The sequence below is a fragment of the Halichoerus grypus genome, chromosome 1, assembly GCF_964656455.1.
Source record: "Halichoerus grypus chromosome 1, mHalGry1.hap1.1, whole genome shotgun sequence".
NCBI classification, from domain to species: Eukaryota; Metazoa; Chordata; class Mammalia; order Carnivora; family Phocidae; genus Halichoerus; species Halichoerus grypus.
The window spans coordinates 191,685,067-191,702,316 of NC_135712.1; the positions used below are offsets into that span (position 1 = coordinate 191,685,067).

A 17,250-nucleotide genomic window follows, 5' to 3' on the forward strand; every position below is an offset into this window, starting at 1 on the left:
CATTCAACTTAAGAAATAACAATTTCTTCCAATGCTGGATGAAAATTAGCCATGTTGGACTTACTGGGAGTCAACAGTACGCTGAAATGGATGCATTCCAAGGATTTTGCCTCCTTACACAGTAATCTCAGAACCTTTGTGAAACATGATTTCTTGTAGGTCAGAAGTCAGCAGCTTTTTTCTGCAGAGGACCAGGTGGTAAATATTTTAGACTTTGTGGGACATACAGGCTTTTTGCAACTACACAAGTCTGCCACTGTAGTAGGGAGAAAGCAGCTAGAGACAGTATGTAAGTGCACGGATGTGTCTGCGCTACAATAAAACTTTCTGGACAGTGACATTTTCATGTACCATGAAATATGATTTTTCTTTTCATTTTTTCATCCTTTTAAAAGTATAAAAATAATTCTTAGCTCACAGGTCATACAAAAACCAGCAGCAGAGTGCATTCCTATATCAAAACATCAAGTTGTACACGTTAAATATATACAATTTTTTTTTTTCAATTGTACCTTATAAAGCTGGAGAAAAAAAAAGACACTAGCAGCAAGTTGGATTTAGCCCATGGGATGTAGTTCACCAACGCATACTGTAGATTGTTTACAGTTGACAGCTGTAAATGTAAAAATTAAATCACACACCAACCAAAAGGACTTTTCCCACATCATTCAGAAGAATATAGTAGAAATGAAAATGTGCATGACAGTTATAACTTCTCATTTGTAACTTGCATCCTTGGATAAGAATATTTTTGATTTATTGAATTATAATAGTTTTACATGACAAAAAATTTTGTAACAATTTTCATCAGCCTTTTGACATTTCAACATTTTTGACATATACTATAGACAAATGTTTAGGACTTATAGTTATATCTGGTATATAAGTGCTGACCTGAACAAATGTGTATTTTTTAGGTTCTTGCTGCTGCTTCTTTAGCAGGTTTATTGGAAAAATTGCAGAACTGCAACGAACTTTTGGAGAAAATTATGAAAGGGCTTAATGCATATCTTGAAAAAAAACGACTTTTCTTCCCTCGGTATGATGGATAATTAATTGTGCTATAACTTAAAGCATTTTCTGATACGTGATGAAGGATAACTAAAGCATTTGTATTTTCATGTTTTTCTCTAGTTTTTTCTTCTTATCTAATGATGAAATGTTAGAGATTTTGTCAGAGACCAAAGACCCACTTAGAGTTCAGCCTCATTTAAAAAAATGCTTCGAGGGCATTGCTAAGTTGGAATTCCTTCCTAATTTGGATATTAAGGCCATGTATAGCTCTGAAGGCGAGCGAGTGCAGCTGATTGCCCTTATTTCCACGTCTGCAGCGCGAGGTGCCGTGGAAAAGTGGCTCATTCAAGTGGAAGATTTAATGCTCCGGAGTATTCGTGATGTGATCGCGGCAGCCAGGCTGGTGTGTTTCCTAAGATTTAATGTACACCCTATGTTCCACAAGTGCTTTCTTTTTAGGAGGTTTTGAATTTGTGCTGGTAAATTAACATTTACAGTTCTTACTATTTTAAACCATTTATTATTTTTTACTCTTTGTTTCTAACATTAAGATGATAATGTTAGTAAGAACTGATAATATGTGATTAAGAGCTATAAAGGACAAAAGGTATTATGAGAATAAGGTATAGATGAGTTAGGATGGGGTGGGGGGGGCTTTCTAGTGATAGGCTCTTACAGGAAGTGAAATTGAAAGTGAGACCCAAAGTAGGAATTAACAAGATAAAGAGCAAATGGAAGAGCATCTAGGTATTTTGTGTACAGCCCCTGGGATCAGAAAGAACCTCAGACAGGGGTGTTAAATGCATGATCTCCTGCTGTTCACACCTAAACAATTACTTAGAAACTCAAAATGAGATGAACAAACATTAAAAGAGGGTATATAATATTTGAAAGAAATGTAACACCTAAGTACTACATGTACCTTGCTTATGCTAATCCAGTTAACTTAATCTTGAATAATAAAATTCAATGTATTTTTGTCTTTAGAACCACAAAGGAACAGTTATATAGTTAAAAAAAAAAGGCATTTATTTTTTTAAATTTTATTATGTTATGTTAGTCACCATACAATACATCATTAGTTTTTGATGTAGTGATCCATGATCCATTGTTTTCGTATAACACCCAGTGCTCCATGCAGTATGTGCCCTCCTTAATACCCATCACCGGGCTAACCAATCCCCCCTCCCCCTCCCCTCTAAAACCCTGTTTGTTTCTCAGGTCCATAGTCTCTCATGTTTCATCTCTCCCTCCAATTCCCCCCGCCCATTTTTCCCTTCCTTCTCCTAATGTCCTCCATGTTATTCCTTATGTTCCACAAATAAGTGAAACCATATGATAATTGACTTTCTCTGCTTGACTTATTTCACTTAGCATAATCTCCTCTAGTCCTATCCATGTCGATGTAAAAGTTGGGTATTCATCCTTTCTGATGGCTGAGTAATATTCCATTGTATATATGGACCACATCTTCTTTATCCATTCATCTGTTGAAGGGCATCTCCGCTCTTTCCACAGTTTGGCTATTGCAGACATTGCTGCTATGAACATTGGGGTGCATATGGTCCTTCTTTTCACTACATCTGTGTCTTTGGGGTAAATACCCAGTAGTGCAATTGCTGGGTCATAGGGTAGCTCTATTTTTAAATTTTTGAGGCACCCCCACACTGTTTTCCAAAGTGGCTGTACCAACTTGCATTCCCACCAACAGTGTAAGAGGGTTCCCCTTTCTCCACAACCTCTCCAACATTTATTGTTTCTTTCCCTGTCCATTTTTGCCATTCTAACTGGTGTAAGGTGGTATCTCAGTGTGGTTTTGATATGGATTTCCCTGATGGCTAATGATGATGAACATTTTTTCATGTGTCTGTTAGCCATTTGTATGTCTTCTTCAGAGAAGTGTCTGTTCATCTCTTCTGCCCACTTTTTGACTTGATTATTTGTTTTTCGGGTGTTGAGTTTGAGAAGTTCTTTATAGATCTTAGATACCAGCCCTTTGTCTGTAGTGTCATTTGCAAATATCTTCTCCCATTCTGTGGGTTGCCTCTTTGTTTTGTTGACTGTTTCCTTTGCTGTGCAGAGGCTTTTTATCTTGATGAAGTCCCAAAGTTCATTTTTGCTTTTGTTTCACTAGCTTTTGGAGATGTATCTTGAAAGAAGTTGCTGTGGCCGATGTCAAAGAGGTTACTGCCTATGTTCTCCTCTAGGATTTTGATGGATTCCTGTCTCACATTGAGGTCTTTCACCCACTTTGAGTTTATCTTTGTGAATGGTGTTAGAGAATGGTCGAGTTTCATTCTTCTGCATGTGGCTGTCCAATTTTCCCAGCACCATTTATTGAAGAGACTGTCTTTTTTCCATTGCATGTTTTTTCCTGCTTTGTCAAAGATTATTTGACCATACAGTTGAGGGTCCATATCTGGGTTCTCTATTCTGTTCCATTGGTCTGTATGTCTGTTTTTGTGCCAGTACCATGCTGTCTTGGTGATCACAGCTTTGTAGTATAGCTTGAAATCGGGCAACGTGATGCCCCCAGCTTTGTTTTTCTTTTTCAACATCTCCTTGGCGATTCGGGGTCTTTTCTGATTCCATACAAATTTTAGGATTGTTTGTTCCAGCACTTTGAAAAATGTCATTGGAATTTTGATCGGGATGGCATTGAAGGTAGAGATTGCTCTGGGTAGCATAGACATTTTAACAATGTTTATTCTTCTGATCCATGAGCATGGAATATTTTTCCATCTTTTTGTGTCTTCTTCAATTTCTTTCATGAGTGTTTTGTAGTTCCTAGAGTATAGATCCTTTACCTCTTTGGTTAGGTTTATTCTGAGGTATCTTATGGTTTTTGGTGCTATTGTAAATGGAATCGTTTCTTTAATTTCTCTTTCTACAGTTGCGTTGTTAGTGTATAAGAAAGCAACTGATTTCTGTGCATTGATTTTGTATCCTGCCACATTACTGAATTGCTGGATGAGTTCTAGAAATTTGGGGGTGGAGTCTTTTGGGCTTTCCACATAAAGTATCATGTCATCTGCGAAAAGAGAGAGTTTGACTTCTTCTTTGCCAATTTGAATACCTTTTATTTCTTTTTGTTGTCTGATTGCTGTTGCTAGGACTTCTAGTACTATGTTGAACAACAGTGGTGAGAGTGGGCACTCTTGACGTGTCCCTGATCTTAAGGGAAAGGCTCTCAGCTTTTCCCCATTGAGGATGATATTCGCTGTGGGTTTTTCATAGATGGATTTTATGAGCTTGAGGAATGTTCCCTCTATCCCTATACTCTGGAGAGTTTTAATCAGGAAAGGATGTTGTATTTTGTCAAATGCTTTTTCTGCATCAATTGAGAGGACCATATGGTTCTTCTCCCTCCTCTTATTAATCTGTTCTATCACATTGATTGATTTGCGAATGTTGAACCACCCTTGCATCCCAGGGATAAATCCCACTTGGTCGTGGTGGATGATGCTTTTAATATATTGTTGGATCCTATTAGCTAGGATTTTGTTGAGAATTTTGGAATCCATATTCATCAGGGATATCGGTCTGAAATTCTCCTTTTTGATGGGGTCTTTGCCTGGTTTGGGGATGAAGGTAATGCTGGCCTCATAGAGTGAGTTTGGAAGTTTTCCTTCTGTTTCTATTTTTTGAAACAGCTTCAGTAGAATAGGTATTATTTCTTCTTTGAATGTTTGGTAGAATTCCCCAGGGAATCCATCAGGCCCTGGACTCTTGTTTTTTGGGGAGGTTTTTGATCACTGCTTCAATCTCGTTACTGGTTATTGGCCTATTCAGGTTGTCAATTTCTTCCTGTTTCAGTCTTGGCAGCTTATAGGTTTCCAGGAAGGCCTCCATTTCATCCAGATTGCTCAGTTTATTGGCATATAGTTGTTGATAATAATTTCTAATAATTGTTTCTATTTCCTTGGTGTTAGTCGTGATCTCTCCCCTTTCATTCATAATTTTATTAATTTGGGTCCTTTCTCTTTTCTTTTGGATAAGTCTGGCCAGTGGTTTATCAATCTTATTAATTCTTTCAAAGAACCAACTTCTAGTTTCATTGATGTGATCTACTGTGTTTCTGCTTTGTAATTCATTCATTTCTGCTCTAATTTTAATTATTTCTCTTCTAATGCGTGGCTTAGGCGTCGTTTGTTGCTTTTTCTCTAGTTCTTTAAGGTGTAGAGTTAGTTGGTGAATTTGGGATTTTTCTATTTTTTTGAGTGAGGCTTGGATGCCTATGTATTTCCCCCTTAGGACTGCCTTTGCAGTATCCCATAGGTTTTGGACCGATGTGTTTTCATTCTCATTGATTTCCATGAATTGTTTAAGTTCTTCTTTGATTTCTTGGTTGACCCAAACATTCTCTTGAGCAGAGTGGTCTTTAGCTTCCAAGTGTTTGAATTTCTGCCAAATTTTTTCTTGTGATTGAGTTCCAGTTTTAGAGCATTGTGGTCTGAGAATATGCAGGGAATAATCTCAGTCTTTTGGTATTGGTTGAGACCTGATTTGTGACCCAGTATATGGTCTATTCTAGAGAAAGTTCCATGTGCGCTCGAGAAGAATGAGTATTCTGTTGTTTTAGGGTGGAGTGTTCTGTAAATATCTATGAGGTCCATCTGGTCCAATGTATCATTCAAAGCTCTTGTTTCCTTGTTGATTTTCTGCTTAGATGATCTGTCCATTGCTGAGAGTGGAGTATTGAGGTCTCCTACAATTAACGTATTGTTATCAATATGACTCTTTATTTTGGTTAACAGTTGGCTCATGTAGATGGCTGCTCCCATGTTGGGGGCATAGATATTTACAATTGTTAGATCTTCTTGTTGGATAGACCCTTTAAGAATGATATAGTGTCCTTCTGTGTCTCTTATTACAGACTTTAGTTTAAAATCTAATTTGTCTGATATAAGAATTGCTACCCCAGCTTTCTTTTGAGGTCCGCTGGCATGGAAGATAGATCTCCATCCCTTCACTTTCAGTCTGGATGTATCTTTAGGTTCAAAATGAGTCTCTTGTAGGCAGCATATGGATGGGTCCTGTCTTTTTATCCATTCTGCAACCCTGTGCCGTTTTATGGGAGCGTTTAGGCCATTCACGTTGAGAGTGATTATTGAAAGATATGAATTAATTGTCATCATGTTGCCTGTGAAGACATTGTTTTTATAGATTGTCCCTGTAAATTTCTGTTGTAGATCACTCTTGGGGTCTTTCTCCTTTTATAGAACCCCCCTTAATATTTCTTGCAGGGCCGGCTTAGTGGTCTCATATTCTTTCAACTTCTGCTGGTCGTGGAAGCTCTGCACCTCTCTATCCATTCTAAATGAAAGCCTTGCCGGATAAAGTATTCTTGGCTGCATGTTCTTCTCATTTAGTACCCTGAATATGTCTTGCTAGGCCCTTCTGGCTTGCCAGGTCTCTGTGGATAGGTCTGACGTTATTCTGATGATCCTCCCTCTGTACGTAAGGAATCTCTTCCCCCTAACTGCCCTTAAGATGGTTTCCTTGGTTCTAAGATTTGCAAGTTTTAATATTACATGCTGGGGTGTTGGCCTGTTTTCCTTGATCTTGGGAGGGGTCCTCTCTGCCTCTAGGACTCGAATGTTTGTTTCATTCCCCAGATTAGGGAAGTTGTCAGCTACGATTTGCTCAAGTACATCTTCTAGTCCTCTCTCTCCACTCCCTCCGGGATTCCAATTATTCTGACATTGGAACGCCTCATGGTGTCACTTATTTCTCTGATTCTATTTTCATGGATTTTGAGTTGTTTTCCCCTGGCCTCCTCTTTTCCCTTTTTATCTATTATATTGTCTTCCAGGTCGCTTATTCTCTCTCCTCTGTCTCAGTTACCCTAGCTGTTAGATTATCTAGATTGGATTGGATCTCATTGATAGCATTTTTAAGTTCTGCCAATTCACCTTTTATTTCTGCCCTTAAAGACTCTATGTTGCCATTAATTGATTTCTCCATGCTAGCCATTGTCTTCACAATTGCTAGCCTGAATTCCATCTCTGACATCTTGGTTATATCTGCATCCATTTGTAAATCTGCAGCATAAGTCATAATCTCTGAGTCTTTTCTGTTTTGGGGGCTCCTCCTCCTAGTCATTCTGTTGATGGGTGTTTGAGGGAATGTATAGAGTCCAAATATTGACCAGAACCCAAGCAAGATGCACCTGTTTTCTTGGGACCTTAGGGTTGCTGGCCTCTCGTTTTCCCAGCCTGTCTTCTGTGGGAGGGGCCTGCCGCGCTGTTACTCAGGCAACCCTGTTTGGGCGGAGTTGCCCTGCGCCCCTGTGGTGGGGAATGGGCTCAGTGGGACTCAGTCTTTGGGGCTTTTGTTCTCTGGCGCCTTTCCCTGGCGGCTTTCCGCGTCTCTTCCGCGAGTCAGAGCAGAAGAGACCGTTTCCAACCCTCTGCCTCAGAGCAGAGAGACCTCAGTCTGTTCTTCAGTGAGCTCTCCAGGCCACACTATCTCCGTTTCTGTCCGTGCTGCTATAGACTGCAGCGTCCTGGGTTGTGCGCCCCTCCGCAGCGCTCCCAGTCCTGCCTCCGGGTCGGGCACATCTCTGCCCTTTGTGCTTCTAAAACCGCCAGCCGCTCCCAGTTCGCGCGCGCGCACACGCGCGCGTGACTCCGCCACTGGCGGTTTCCAACCCGGGGGTTGCAGTTCACCGGTGCGACCCCGGTGCACCGGGTTTCCATCTCAGAGGCTGCAGTTCGTGTGCGCGCGACTGTCGCTCCGGGTTTCTGTCCGGGGGGTGGGGGTGGGGGGCGTTGCAGTTCGCGTGCGCGACCCTGCTGGTCTGGTTTTCCACCGGGGGGCTGCCCTAAAGTCCTTTCCCCGACGCTACCGGTCTGCGAGTCTGTGCCCCGTCCGCAGCGCGCAAGGCTGTCACTCACCGTAGGTGTAGGATCCCCATGTCCAGGCACCCTCCCGCTGCCCTTTATCCTCTGATATCTGCCCGCAGAATCACGGCTCTCCGCTTTGTACCTCAAAACCAACTGCCTGCGATATTCTGTTTGTAGAGATCCAGATCTTACATCTCAGGCTGGTTTCATGGGTGCTCAGAGAGGTCTGGTAGTTATCCAGCTCAATTCCGGGACCAGTTGAAATAGGGTCCCCTACTCCTCCGCCATCTTTCACCTCTCAAAAAAAGGCATTTAAAAGGCATTGCAGCCTTTTAAAATCCAGCAAACTTACTTTATATGAGTGAGGTATCCCTTTTCTTTCACGCGGTGAAGCTCATTTTATTGCAGTGGCTATTCTATTCAGTTTCAATGTTCCTGCAGATAAAACTTGACTTTTTCTCTTCTTTTTCTATTTATGATCCCAAACAGATTAAAATATGTAGGAAAAAATCAACATTATCCATGAAAGTATTTCCTTAATTAGTATAGAAATTTACCTTCTATGTACCTAGCAATGGCTCATACATTCTTTGAAACTTATCCTTCTTTGAAACTTGTCACTTGTTTTTATTTCCAAATATTGCTAATACAATGCATTTAAGTTTATATCTTTACGTTCAACATTATTTTTTCCAAGATGGTGTTATTGTATTAAAAATATAGTTCCCATTAATGTCAACTTCAAATTTTGTTCTGCAGTTTTTTCAGTTTATAATTTGAATCTACTATTATCACTTGAAGCATGTTATTTTTTTTTTAAAAGGTTAAACTTCACCCTCAATCCATTTAAATGCATTTTGAACATAAAAATGTTAGAAAGAAATGAGAGTATAATTTGAACTCAAAAGCACAGATTGTTAAATTATGTATAATTCAACAAATATTTAATTGTTCAAATTGTATACTCTGGTCATATAAGTTTTTAGAAAAGCTATAGATAAATCCTACAAGGGTTCTAACTACTAACCCAGTCCTCCACTAGATTGTGTAGTCTCCTTTTCAATTAAATCAGCATCAATATATAATCTATTAGACTGACGTTTTTTTTACAGATTAATAAAACCCTTATATTTCATTATAATAGAAATAATATGTATTCTATATAGAAAACTTGACAACTCCCCATAGCAAAGCAACATAAAAATCATATAGAAATCAATTTTGAGAATAATCAATAATTAAATTCTTCCAGAGATAACTGTTAACATATTAATGTTCATTTTTCTACTCTTTTATGAATAAACAAATAATTTTAAAATATAATTTATAACAATTTTTCTTTTAAATAGTCATCTGAAAGTTTTCATGACTGTGATGTTCTAGCCTATGAATGTACCAAATATTGTATTTCCCTATTGTTAGACATTTAGCTTTTTATTCCTTCCATAATCTTTTAAAGTTAGAAATGCATTTTAATTACTCAGGCTTATCCAGAATCTGCAAGAAAAGACTGGGTTCGAGAGTGGCCTGGCCAAGTTGTACTTTGTGTTTCTCAAATGTTCTGGACTTCTGAGACACAGGAAGTTATAAGTGGTGGGACAGAGGTAAAGCATTTATTATTTATTTATTTATTTATTTATTTATTTATTTATTTATTTATAGCGTGCACAGGGGAGGGGCAGAGGGAGAGGGAGAATCTTTTTGTTTGTTTGTTTTTTTGTTTTTTTTAAATTTTTTTATTGTTATGTTAATCCCCATACATTACATCATTAGTTTTAGATATACTGTTCCATGATTCATTGTTTGTGCATAACACCCAGTGCTCCATGCAGAACGTGCCCTCCTCAATACCCATCACTAGGCTAACCCATCCTCCCAACCCCCTCCCCTCTAGAACCCTCAGTTTGTTTTTCAGAGTCCATCGTCTCTCATGGTTCGTCTACCCCTCCGATTTCCCCCCTTCATTCTTCCCCTCCTGCTACATTCTTCTTCTTTTTTTTTTTTCTTTCTTAACATATATTGCATTATTTGTTTCAGAGGTACAGATCTGAGATTCAACAGTCTTGCACAATTCACAGCACTTACCAGAGCACATACCCTCCCCAGTGTCCATCACCCAGTCACCCCATCCCTCCCACCCCACCCCCCACTCCAGCAACCCTCAGTTTGTTTCCTGAGATTAAGAATTCCTCATATCAGTGAGGTCATATGATACATGTCTTTCTCTGTTTGACTTATTTCGCTCAGCATCATACCCTCCAGTTCCATCCACGTCGTTGCAAATGGCAAGATCTCATTCCTTTTGATGGCTGCATAATATTCCATTGTATATATATACCACATCTTCTTTATCCATTCATCTGTTGATGGACATCTTGGCTCTTTCCACAGTTTGGCTATTGTGGACATTGCTGCTATAAACATCGGGGTGCACGTACCCTTTCAGATCCCTACTTTTGTATCTTTGGGGTAAATACCCAGTAGTGCAATTGCTGGATCATATGGTAGCTCTATTTTCAACTTTTTGAGGAACCTCCATACTGTTTTCCAGAGTGGCTGCACCAGCTTGCATTCCCACCAACAGTGTAGGAGGGTTCGGGAGAGGGAGAATCTTAAGCAGGCTCCATGCCCAGCATGGAGTCTGAAGTGGGGCTTGATCTCACAACGCTGAGATCATGACCTGAGCCAAAATCAAGAGTCGGATGCTTAACCAACTGAGCCACCCAGGTGCCCCAAAGCTTTTTTTTTTACATATACATTCTTTTCTACTGCTATGTTTCTTAGTTAGCTTATCTATTCTTTGTAAAGGCAGTCTTCCCACCAGTTTGTACACCTAGCATTAAAATTATACAATTCTTTGGAAACCTGTTCTTATATTTCATGAAGCTTAGACAAAGTCATTCTGTTCTAGAATTCATTTCTATATTAAGATATATTATGAAGTCAGAATTGTTTTGTAAAAGAGTATATAAAATACATGTTTTAGATACTATATACCATTAGTTTAATTGCTTTTTTATTTTGTAGGCATTAAAGAAGTACTATAAGGAACTTCAGAATCAACTAAATGATATTGTAGAGCTGGTAAGGGGAAAACTGTCTAAGCAGACCAGGATTACTCTGGGAGCTTTGGTTACAATTGATGTCCATGCCAGAGATGTGGTCATGGACATGATTGATATGGGTATGTGACTGTTTCCTGAAATGTTAAAAATAAAATATTAATAGCTTCTAGAAACAAAGATTTATACTATACATCTTTTTCTCTCTCAACAGAATTTATTTTACATGATCTTTTTTATAAATTGGAAAACAAATTATTTGCTGTTATAAAAGATGATAGGATACCTATTTTTCAAATTATTTTTCCATTTCAGGATTATGTGTCTTGTTTTAATTTATTCTTTCTAGGTGTGTCCCATGATACAGATTTCCAGTGGCTTGCTCAGCTTCGATATTATTGGGAATTTGAAAATGCTCGAGTTCGTATCATTAATTGCAATGTAAAATATGCTTATGAATATCTTGGTAATTCACCTCGACTTGTCATTACACCTCTAACTGACAGGTGTTACAGAACATTGGTATGCATTTAAATTATTTTAATTCATACATTAAAAATTACTTTTTGGTTTGTTGTCATATTTTCTTATCCAAATTTAACATGGCTATCCTCATTTTATTCTCTTATCTGTAATAGTTGAATGGAGCTATCCCTTCCTAATCCCAAAATCCCTTTATATGAAATTATAGTAATGAATATTTACTTCTGGATGCTTTTGTAGAATACAAGAGTGTTTGGATACTAATGCTTGAAAATCATGAGTCACTCCCATTGGGGATAATTAGAAAAAGAAGGTATTAGAGATTTAAAGAGAAAATAGGAGCTTCAGAAAATGGTATCGGTTTTTGCAGTGGGGTTCTGGGAGACATGACAGGAAGATGAGTAAAGTCCATCTGAGCCTTAGAACTCAAAGTTAGTTCTGTTGAAAAGGAGGGAGAAAGCTGAAATGTAGAGGGTGGTGCTAAGGTCTGTGCTTGTTGAGAAGCTATGGAAGATGAAGCTATGACTATAAAAAACAAACAAAAACAAAAAAACCCAAACCACCTGGGAATAAGGTTGCCAGATAAAATATGGGACTCTCAGGTAAATTTGAAATTCAGAGAAACAATGAATAATTTGTTAGTATAAGTATGTCCCAAATATTGCACAGGACATACTTATACTAACAAATTATTCATTGTTTCTCTGAAATTCAAATTTAACTGGGCATTCTGCATTTTTATTTGCTAAATCTGGCAACCCTACCTGGGAATTGAGAAGAAGCATCAAGAAACACCAATCCATCTGTGCTGAGTAAGTAAAATTAAAGTGTCCTTGAGTTCTCTAGAAGCAGAGACAAAATGGGGATTCTTGGGCAGATGATTTACTGGGGATGTCCTCAGTAAAAACCTGGAGGGAAGTGAGGAAAATAGGGGGGAAAGCTAAATAAAGATGTAATTTCAACAGAAGTATAGCCTTAGCCTGATCTCATGGGGGAGCTTTGGAGCATGAATGGCATCATGGGGGTACCCCACTTTAAGGCAAAGGGGCCTTTTATATCCCTTTATGGTCATTGGCTATCAGTCACCCCTGGGGCTAGGGGTACGAAAATAAAGAAAGGGAAACCTCACTAAAATGGAGTTGGGAGACCAGAAGAAGTTCTCAAGCTCTACTGCCACTTGTTGTGCAAAGCCAAGAGGAAAAAGCATGCACTTGACTTCCCAGACAGGAATAAGGACTTTCTTCTTGTCCAGAAAGAGCCAGCTAATAAGAGACTATCACAACTCAGCCAATAAAAAGCTACTACACTTGGAACTCCCAGTTTCCTCCAATGGACTTCTTGTTTATAACGGCCTCTCCCATCCGGCCCTTTCCTCTATAAAAGAGCATTCCTCTCCTTTGTTCTCTAGACAACCATGGTTTTGTAGTAGCTTGCATGTTCTGAATTGCATTTGTCTGCTATTCCTGAATAAACCCATTTTTGCTGGTAAGCTAACTGACAGTTTTAAGGGTAACAGGTGTGTGAGTAAGCTTTCAGGTGTTTATGGATAAAGTAGCTCCTATTAATAAAGGGCAATTCTCAGGAGAAAAAGACAGTTCTGAGCTATTAGTAGCTGATACAGTAATTGGGGGGTTGGATGCAATGGCCAGTAAAGGGTGCCAGTGCATCTAGGATAAAATGTTTCATCAAACCTTCTACTTTCTCAGGAAGCTACCAGAGAGCAGGGACCATGTCTGTCTTGTTCTCTACTCTAGGGGTGAACAAGTACACAGTCCCTAAATATTTGTTGGGTAAATGAATCTCAAGCATCTGTGTCCTATCTGGGATCTCAGAAAAATCAGAAGCTGTGAATACTTGGGGAAGCTCATAGCTTTGAGTTGTAAGATCAGAATCCCATTAAACACTTGTCTAGAACTCTAGACACTGAAAAAAAATTCTATTATCCATAATAAAGGGAACCCATTTGTAAGCATTTTGAGAGAACCTGAGGTTTCCAGCAATTGAGGTAATAGGCATTAATAGTATAGCAATTATAAACTTAAGATGGGTAAAATATTGATACTGCCTTTAATAAACTGTTGTTTTATTTTAATAAATGTAAAATATGATTTGTTTATCAAAATGTATTTTATTAAATTATTATTTAAAAAATTTTAATTAACATATAATGTATTATTTGTTTCAGAGGTACAGGTCTATGATTCATCAGTCTTCCACAATTCACAGTGCTCACCATAGTACATACCATCCCAATGTCCATCACCAGCCACCCCATCCCTCCCACCCCCCACCCCCCACTCCAGCAACCCTCAGTTTGTTTCCTGAGATTAAGAGTCTCTTATGGTTTGTCTCCCTCTCTGGTTTCATCCTGTTTCATTTTTCCCTCCCTTTCCCTATGATCCTCTGTCTTGTTTCTCAAATTCTTCATATCAGTAGGATCATATGATATTTATTTTTCTCGACTGACTTATTTCGCTTAGCATAATACCCTCTAGTTCCATCCACGTCATTGCAAATGGCAAGATTTCATTTTTTTGATGGCTGCCTAATACTCCATTGTGTGTGTGTGTTTGTGTGTGTGTGTGTATACAGGACACACACACACACAACATCTTCTTTATCCATTCATCTGTTGATGGACATCTGGGCTCTTTCCATAGTTTGCCTACTATGGGCATTGCTGCTATAAACATTGGGGTGCATGTGCCCCTTCAGATCACTACATTTGTATCTGTTTGGTAAATACCCAGTGGTGCAATTCCAGGGTCATAGGGTAGCTCTATTATCAACATTTTGAGGAACCTCCATACTGTTTTCCAGAGTGATTGCACCAGCTTGCATTCCCACCAACAGTGTAGGAGGGGTCCCCTTTCTCTGCATCCTCGCCAACATCTGTCATTTCCTGACTTGTTAATTTTAGCCATTCTGAATGGTGTGAGGTGGTATCTCATTGAGGTTTTGATTTGGATTTCCCTGATGCCGAGCGATGTTGAGCATTTTTCATGTGTCTGTTGGCCATTTGGTTGTCTTCTTTGCAGAAATGTCTGTTCATGTCTTCTGCCCATTTCTTGATTGGGTTATTTGTTCTTTGGGTGTTGATTTTGATAAGTTCTTTATAGATTTTGGATACTAGCCCTTTATCTGATATGTCATTTGCAAATATCTTCTCCCATTCTGTCAGTTGTCTTTTGGTTTTGTTGACTGTTTCCTTTGCTGTGCAAAAGCTTTTTATCTTGATGAAGTCCCAGTAGTTCATTTTTGCCCTTGCTTCCCTTGCCTTTGGCGATGTTTCTAGGAAGAAGTTGCTGCAGCTGAGGTTGAAGAGGTTGTTGCCTGTGTTCTCCTCAAGGATTTTGATGGATTCCTGTCTCACATTTAGGTCTTTCATCCATTTTGAGTCTGTTTTTGTGTGTGGTGTAAGGAAATGGTCCAGTTTCATTCTTCTGCATGTGGCTGTCCAGTTTTCCCAACACCATTTGTTGAAGTGACTGTCTTTTTTCCATTGGACATTCTTTCCTGCTTTGTCGAAGATTAGTTGACCATGGAGTTGCGGGTCCATTTCTGGGCTCTCTATTCTGTTCCATTGATCTGTGTGTCTGTTTTTGGGCCAGTACCATACTGTCTTGATGATGACAGCTTTGTAATAGAGCTGGAAGTCCGGAATTGTGATGCCACCAGCTTTGCTTTTCTTTTTCAACATTCCTCTGGCTATTCGGGGTCTTTTCTGGTTCCATACAAATTTTAGGATTATTTATTCCATTTCTTTGAAAAAAGTGGATGGTATTTTGATAGGGATTGCATTGAATGTGTAGATTGCTCTAGGTAGCATTGACATCTTCACAATATTTGTTCTTCCAATCCATGAGCATGGAACGTTTTTCCATTTCTTTGTGTCTTCTTCAATTTCTTTCATGAGTATTTGATCGTTTTCTGAGTACAGATCCTTTGCCTCTTTGGTTAGATTTATTCCTAGGTATCTTATGGTTTTGGGTGCAAGTGTAAATGGGATTGACTCCTTAATTTCTCTTTCTTCTGTCTTGTTGTTGGTGTATAGGAATGCCACTGACTTCTGTGCATTGATTTTATATCCTGCCACTTTACGGAATTCCTGTATGAGTTCTAGCAGTTTTGGGGTGGAGTCTTTTGGGTTTTCCACATAAAGTATCATATCATCTGCAAAGAGTGAGAGTTTGACTTCTTCTTTGCCGATTCTGATGCCTTTGATTTCTTTTTGTTGTCTGATTGCTGTGGCTAGGACTTCTAATACTATGTTGAATAGCAGTGGTGATAGTGGACATCCCTGCCGCGTTCCTGACCTTAGGGGGAAAGCTCTCAGTTTTTCCCCATTGAGAATGATATTCGCTGTGGGTTTTTCATAGATGGCTTTTATGATATTGAGGTATGTACCCTCTATGCCTATACTCTGAAGAGTTTTGATCAAGAAAGGATGCTGTACTATTTCTGCACCTATTGAGAGGATCATAAGGTTCTTGTTCTTTCTTTTATTAATGTATTGTATCACATTGGTTGATTTGCAGATGTTGAACCACCCTGCAGCCCAGGAATAAATCCACTTGATCATGGTGAATAATCCTTTTAATGTGCTGTTGGATCCTATTGGCTAGTATTTTGGTGAGAATTTTTGCATCCATGTTGATCAGGGATATTGGTCTGTAATTCTCCTTTTTGATGGGGTCTTTGTCTGGTTTGGGGATCAAGGTAATGCTGACCTCATAAAATGAGTTTGGAAGTTTCCTTCCATTTCTATTTTTTGGAACAGTTTCAGAAGAATAGGTATTAATTCTTCTTTAAATGTTTGGTAGAATTCCCCTGGGAAGCCATCTGGTCCTGGGCTCTTGTTTGTTGGGAGATTTTTGATTACTGCTTCAATTTCCTTACTGTTCATGGGTCTGTTTAGGTTTTCTGTTCCTTCCTGGTTCAGTTTTGGTAGTTGATACATCTCTAAGAATGCATCCATTTCTTCCAGATTGTCTGATTGGTTGGCATATAGTTGCTCATAATATGTTCTTATAATTGTTTGTATTTCTTTGGTGTTGGTTGTGATCTCTCCTCTTTCATTCATGATTTTATTTATTTGGGCTCTTTCTCTTTTCTTTTTGATAAGTCTGCCAAGGGTTTATCAATCTTATTAATTCTTTCAAAGAACCAGCTCCTAGTGTCATTGATCTGTTGTACTGTTTTTTGGTTTCTATTTCATTGATTTCTGTTCTGATCTTTTTTATTTCTCTTCTTCTGCTGGCTTTAGGCTTTATTTGCTGTTCTTTCTCCAGCTCCTTTAGGTGTAGGGTTAGATTGTGTATTTGAGAGCTTTCTTGTTTCTTGAGAAAGGCTTGTATTGCTATATACTTTCCTCTTAGGACTGCCTTTGCTGCATCCCAAAGGTTTTGAACAGTTGTGTTTTCATTTTCATTTGTTTTCATGAATTTTTAAAATTCTTCTTTAATTTCCTGGTTGACCCATTCATTCTTTAGTAGTATGCTCTTTAGCCTCCATGTATTTGAGTTCTTTCCAACTTTCCTCTTGTGATTGAGTTCTAGTTTCAAAGCATTGTGGTCTGAAAATATGAAGGGAATGATCCCAGTCTTTTGGTACTGGTTGAGACCTGATTTGTGACCCAGGTTGTGATCTATTCTGGATTATGTTCCATGTGCACTCAAGAAGAATGCGTATTCTGTTGCTTTGGGATGGAATGCTCTGAATATATCTGTGAAGTCCATCTGGTCCAGTGTGTCATATAAAGCCTTTATTTCCTTGTTGATCTTTTGCTTAGATGATCTGTCCATTTCAGTGAGGGGGGTGTTAAAGTCCCCCACTATTATTGT

The 17,250-nt window shown here is 38.8% G+C and overlaps 1 protein-coding gene across 1 annotated transcript in view; it reads left to right on the forward strand.

The window, feature by feature from the left end:
* Positions 1 to 17,250, forward strand: part of DNAH12 (dynein axonemal heavy chain 12) — a 232,143-nt gene that overhangs the window by 65,874 nt on the left and 149,019 nt on the right. The window contains exons 20-24 of the mRNA XM_078076858.1: positions 918 to 1,039; positions 1,135 to 1,417; positions 9,347 to 9,466; positions 10,890 to 11,046; positions 11,274 to 11,446. Coding sequence (XP_077932984.1) covers positions 918 to 1,039; positions 1,135 to 1,417; positions 9,347 to 9,466; positions 10,890 to 11,046; positions 11,274 to 11,446 — 855 coding nt within the window. The remainder of the gene's footprint in view (positions 1 to 917; positions 1,040 to 1,134; positions 1,418 to 9,346; positions 9,467 to 10,889; positions 11,047 to 11,273; positions 11,447 to 17,250) is intronic.